Genomic DNA, 5,433 nt, shown 5'->3' with positions numbered 1-5,433 from the left:
TCCACTCAAAGTGCCTTTAATGACTGACTTCATAGTCAATACATTCTATACACATGCCAGTGGAATTAGGGTCAACGAATGCACCATTTACATCCTCAGTAACTAGGAAATGTTCCAATTCAACCAGGTTATATTCTGCCATCCCGAGATTTACCAGGATTAGTTTCTGGATGACAACTGATTGTGGAAAATTAATGAACGTATCCTGAGAGAGATTGCTGATTGTAAGACTGTTAACAGTATTGCGCTTAGTTGACCAAGTAGAAGAGGATGATCTTACTAGTACAAAAACAGTTGAATCTGATGATGACATTTGATGGTTTCTCTGTAAGAGATGGAAATCACACATATATACTTTATTGAGTTTAGCAATTTAAAAATGCTACCAAATAACAACATGCTTAGTCTTGGTTACCAAAATCAACTGCCTGTGCTCCCCTAAGAATCAGAGATTAAAAATCTGTTGAAGATCCAGAGACAGAGAAGCATTGATCAGACTGTCAAACCCCAGAGGGAAGGTAGGGGAGGGTGGGGGTAAGGGGGAAGATCAACCAAAGGACTTTATGCATGCATATAAGCCTAACTAATGGACACAGACACAGGGGGGTGAGGGCATGAGTTGGGGAGGTGTGGGGGGTTATGGTGGGAAAAGGACACATATGTAATACCTTAATCAATAAAGAAATTTTAAAAAAGAAATAAATGTTCTTATGGTAGTTGATCAAGTCAAATGCTAGAAATATCTAATCCCAAGTGAATCTTAAACCCAAGAATTTTATTCATTGTGCTTGAAAAGAAAGATGGTTTTTGATCTGAGATATCTTTATGAGTTTAATAAAGTACTCTACTTATAAATGAAAAAATAATATGTTGAATGATTACATTGATTTGGAAATGTGATATTACCAAACACAGACTGAGAGGGAAAATATTTGAAAGTGCCTTTTAATGCTAAAATGCCATGTCCTTGCCTTACATTTCTTGGGCAGTCCAGTAGGTCTTTATTTGGACTCAGTCTGACCCTTACCTAAAAGTACTTCATTTGCAACTTTAAATATCACCAGGAATATCACATTTTGGCTTGAATGATTTGTGAATGCCCCTAAAGTTCTCATAAAGATGGCTGAAAAGCAAAATACAGGGGAGGAAGAGGAAAACAGAAACATAGAGGCAGTAAAAGCCAGAGAAGAGAAGGTACAGATTCCTACAACAGGAGGTAGTGGTGGAGAGTGGGCACTTTAAGCTGTACTTTTCAAGTGGGTAAAAAGCTGACCATATCACTTAGTGACTTGGGTTTTTTGGTTTTTTTTTTTTCTATAACAAATCACAGCTGTCAAATCACGAGTCAAGATGAGAAAAGTGGGGGTAAAGAATAAACATCTGGGGCTCTATCAAGAGAAGGGGAATGAGGTGACCTTCCCTTACCCTTATTGTACCATTTTACTATCTTTTTACTTTCTTATACAACTCCCACCTCCACCCCTCACCCCCCACATCCATGTATTCACCTAGTTTCAACTCTTTCCAATCTCTCTTACGCACTTTACCTGAAGCCGGTCTTTCCAGAAAAGAAACACGTAGGCGAACAAAATACCGCCAATTAGGAGCAACAGGATACACATGGCTCGTCTTCGTCCTCTTCTATCTCTCTTCTCAGGCACTCAGGGGCCACTAGCCACTGGAACTCCAGAAGCCCCTGGCCAGTGTGTTGGTCTTCCTACACTGCCTGGTGCTACTGGGATACGCTTCAGCGTCCCGCCTTATATACTGGAGGGCACGTGACCTCACAATTGAGCATGCACGTGAGAACTATGTCACAATTTGATGACGCGTAATCCACCTGGGGGAAACCAGGCGGCGAGTAAGAGCCATATGGGGTGAGCTCAGATTTCCAGGAAGCTGAAACATGGTAGAGAAGTACAGACACCAAATTGGCTGGTTAAATGTAGTATTTTAAAAGTGCTCTTCCCTCCTCTCTTTCTTCTTTTTAAAGATATGTCTTTCTCTACTGAAACTACTCCACTATTCATTTAAAAAAACAAGTTAAAAAACAAGATAGAAATGTACCGTAAAAAGTAATTACCCATAAATTATAAGACTTTGTCAGAGACCTCCTCCATGCTCCCATTCCTATTTTAGGATTCACGCCAACCCTATAGAATTTAGATAATTATGTAAATTTATGTTACTGTGCAGTTTAAAAAAGTAATTCAACAGACATGTCCCCAAATAATTCTCACACTATTTTAAGCTTTAGGTGTTTCTAATACTGTGAGTACTTCTGGAAATGCAGAAACAGATTTAGGTGTTAAGTAAACTCATTTGAAACTAATACCTAAATCCACAGAGTTTGAGTCCAAAGAGAAACTCTTCCATTCCCTCACTTTCATCCCCGGCCCTGCAATCTTTCTACCTCCACTGGTTAACTTATGAGCATCAAGAATTTCATATTTTCCACCCAAGGACTTGAACACTATGTTTGGAATAGTATTCATGAAAACTAACAGATACAGAAAACATTGTACTAAACAAGTTAGAAATGTTCAAGAAATTCAGGTAAATGTACAAGATGACACTGAACTATAAAAAAGCCAGGATAGCCAGAACCGGTTTGGCTCAGTGGATAGAGCGTCGGCCTGCGGACTCAAGGGTCCCAGGTTCGATTCCGGTCAACAGCATGTACCTTGGTTGCGGGCACATCCCCAGTGGGGGACGTGCAAGGCAGCTGATCGATGCTTCTCTCTCATCGATGTTTCTGGCTCTCTATTCCTCTCCCTTCCTCTCTGTAAAAAATCAATAAAATATATTTAAAAAAAAAAAAAAGCCAGGATAATCTTAAGATGAGTGTCAAACTGCAACTCATTAACTGCTTGGGGAATAACTCATCTTCATATAGATAGGATAGAGAAGAATTATATGTATAAACTTTTCATACCAAACTTATTTCCCAATTATGACTTCAGAGCTTAAAAGATTTATTTATTCAATAAGTATTTATTATATACCCAAGCAAAGGTTAGGCACTGTGATGTATTCTGGGAGAATGATTATGAGCAAAAAATAAAGTCTCTGCTCACCTGAAATATGCATTCAAGCATGGGAGATAAGATATTAATCAAATACCCACAGAAATGAATGTAAAAGTGCTCAGATAATCATGTATCATGCTTGTAGTTCTCTGAGTTTCCTGGATCTTGAATTCATGTCTGACATTAAGTTGGGGAAAATTATTAGTTCTTATTGCTGAAAATGTGTCTCCTTCTCCACTCACCTCTTATTCCTCCTCCTGTAGCCTCCTCCTCCTCTCTCTCTTATTCTGGTATCCCCATTATGAATGTTACACCTTTTGTAGTTGTCTCTCAGTCATTGGTACTCTATTCTGGTCTTTTTATCAGTTTTTTTTCTCTTTACATTTAATTTCTTTCACTTTAACTTGTTTCAGTTACATTTGGTGTATAATATTATATTAGTTTCAGGTGTATAACCTCATTATTAAATATAAATATATAACTTATGAAATGATCACCAATAAACCTAGTACCCATCTGACACCATACCTAGTTATCACAATATTGTTGACTATATTTCCTATGATGTACTTTACAAGCCTGTGACTATTTTATACCTACCAATTTGTACTTCTTAATCCTGCCATCTTTTTTACCCAACTCTCCCCTCCACCCTGCAAATCTGGCAATTGTCAAAATGTTCTCTATGTACAAGTCTGTTTGTTTATTTTATTTTTTGGATTCCATATATAAGTGAAATCACCTGGCATTTGTCTTTCTAACTTATTTCACCCAGCACGATACCCTCTAGGTTCCTCCATGTTGTTGCTGATGACAACATTTCATTATTTATTATGACTGAATCATATTCCATTGTATATATACACTTCTTTATCCATTCATCTATTGATGAGCACTTGGGCTGCTTCCATATCTCTGCTATTGTAAATAATGCAGCAATAAACATATAGATGTATATGTCTTTTAGATTTAGTGCTTTCTTTGATAAATACCCTGAAGTGTAATTGCTGGATCCCTCTTTGTCTTTATAAAGCCTTTGTTTTAAAGTCTATTTTGTCTGGTATAAGTATTGCTACCCCAGTTTTTTTGTTTGTTTGTTTCCATTTTCATAAAATACCCTTTTCCATCCCTTTACTTTCAGCCTCTGTGTATCTTTTGATGTGAAATGAGTCTCTGTTAGCATATGTAAGGGTCTTATTTTGTTATCAATTAAGCCAATGTATACCTCTTGATTGGAGCATTTAATCCATTTGCATTTAAAATAGTTACCAATAAATATGTATTTGTTGCCATTTTATTATTCATGTATTTTTTTTTTCTTAAAAAAGTCCCTTTAACATTTCCTGTAATACTGATTTGGTGGTGATGAACCCCTTTAACTTTTTCTTGTCTGGGAAGCTCTTTATTTGTCCTTCAATTCTAAACAGTAACTTTGCTGGGTAGAGTAATCTTGATTGTAGGTCCTTACTTTTCATCACTTTGAATATTTCATGCCACTCCCTTTTGGCCTGCAAAGTTTCTGTTGAGAAATCACTGATAGTCTTATGGGAGCTCCCTTATCAGTAATTAGCTGCTTTTCTCCTGCTGCTTTTCAGATTTTTCCTTTGTCTTTAACTTTTTGCATTTTAATTATGATGTGTCTTGGTGTGGGCCTCTTTGGGTTTATCTTATTTGGGACTCAGCACTTCCTATACTTACTAGTAAATGTTTATTCCCATCACCAGGTAACAGAAGTTTTCCATCATTATTTCTTCAAAAAGGTTTCAAATTTCTTGCTCTCTCTCTCTTCTTCTGGCATCCCCAAGATGCAAATGTTGGTACACTTGAAGTTGTCCCAAAGGCTCCTTAAACTATCCTCATTTTTTGGATTCTTTTTCTTTTTGCTGTTCTGATTGGGTATTTACTGCTTCATTATCTTACAAATCTCTTGTATGATATTCTGCTTCATCTACTCCACTGTTGATAGCCTGTAATGTATTCTTCATTTCACTTCATGCATTCTTCATTTATGACTGGTTCTTTTTTATGTTTCCGATTTCTTTGTTGAAGTTCTCACTAACTTCCTCTACTTTTCCCCTAAGTTCATTGAGCATCGTTATAAGCAGTGTTTTGAACTCTGCAGCTTGTATATTGCTTGTCTCCATTTTGTTTAGTTCTTTTTCTGGAGTTTTGTTCTGTTTCTTTCTCTCCTCATTTTGGCTGCCTCTCTGTGTTTGCTTCTGTATACTAGGTAGAGCTGCTATGTCTCCCAGTCTTGGTAGGGTGGCCTTATATAGTAGGTGCTGTGTAGGGACTAGTGGCACAGTCTCCCTGGTCACCTGAGCTGGGCATTCCAGGTGCACCCCCTCATGTGAACTGCATGCTCCCTCCTGTTGTAGTTGAGCCTTGATTGCTATTGGTACAT

At 37.4% G+C, this 5,433-nt stretch overlaps 1 protein-coding gene across 1 annotated transcript; it reads right to left on the bottom strand.

Moving 5' to 3' along the window:
- Positions 1-1,714, bottom strand: CT83 (cancer/testis antigen 83). Its single transcript, XM_036305965.1, has 2 exons — positions 1,548-1,714; positions 1-325 (listed from the first exon to the last, which is right to left on the bottom strand). Exons 1-2 carry the CDS (start codon positions 1,620-1,622, stop codon positions 17-19), a joined length of 384 nt encoding a protein of 127 aa, XP_036161858.1. The 5' UTR covers positions 1,623-1,714; the 3' UTR covers positions 1-16.
- Between the last annotated feature and the right edge of the window lie 3,719 nt (positions 1,715-5,433).

Source organism: Myotis myotis, unplaced genomic scaffold (genome assembly GCF_014108235.1).
Source record: "Myotis myotis isolate mMyoMyo1 unplaced genomic scaffold, mMyoMyo1.p scaffold_m19_p_4, whole genome shotgun sequence".
NCBI classification, from domain to species: Eukaryota; Metazoa; Chordata; class Mammalia; order Chiroptera; family Vespertilionidae; genus Myotis; species Myotis myotis.
This window is presented reverse-complemented; position numbering and strand designations above follow the sequence as displayed.

Bases quoted from the DNA above. Each gene is read 5' to 3' on its own strand.
- CT83 (XM_036305965.1), bottom strand. From the start codon at position 1,622: ATGTGTATCCTGTTGCTCCTAATTGGCGGTATTTTGTTCGCCTACGTG. The intron at 326-1,547 runs GTAAAGTGCGTA...CATCTCTTACAG, and splicing joins TCTGGAAAGACCGGCTTCAG to AGAAACCATCAAATGTCATC.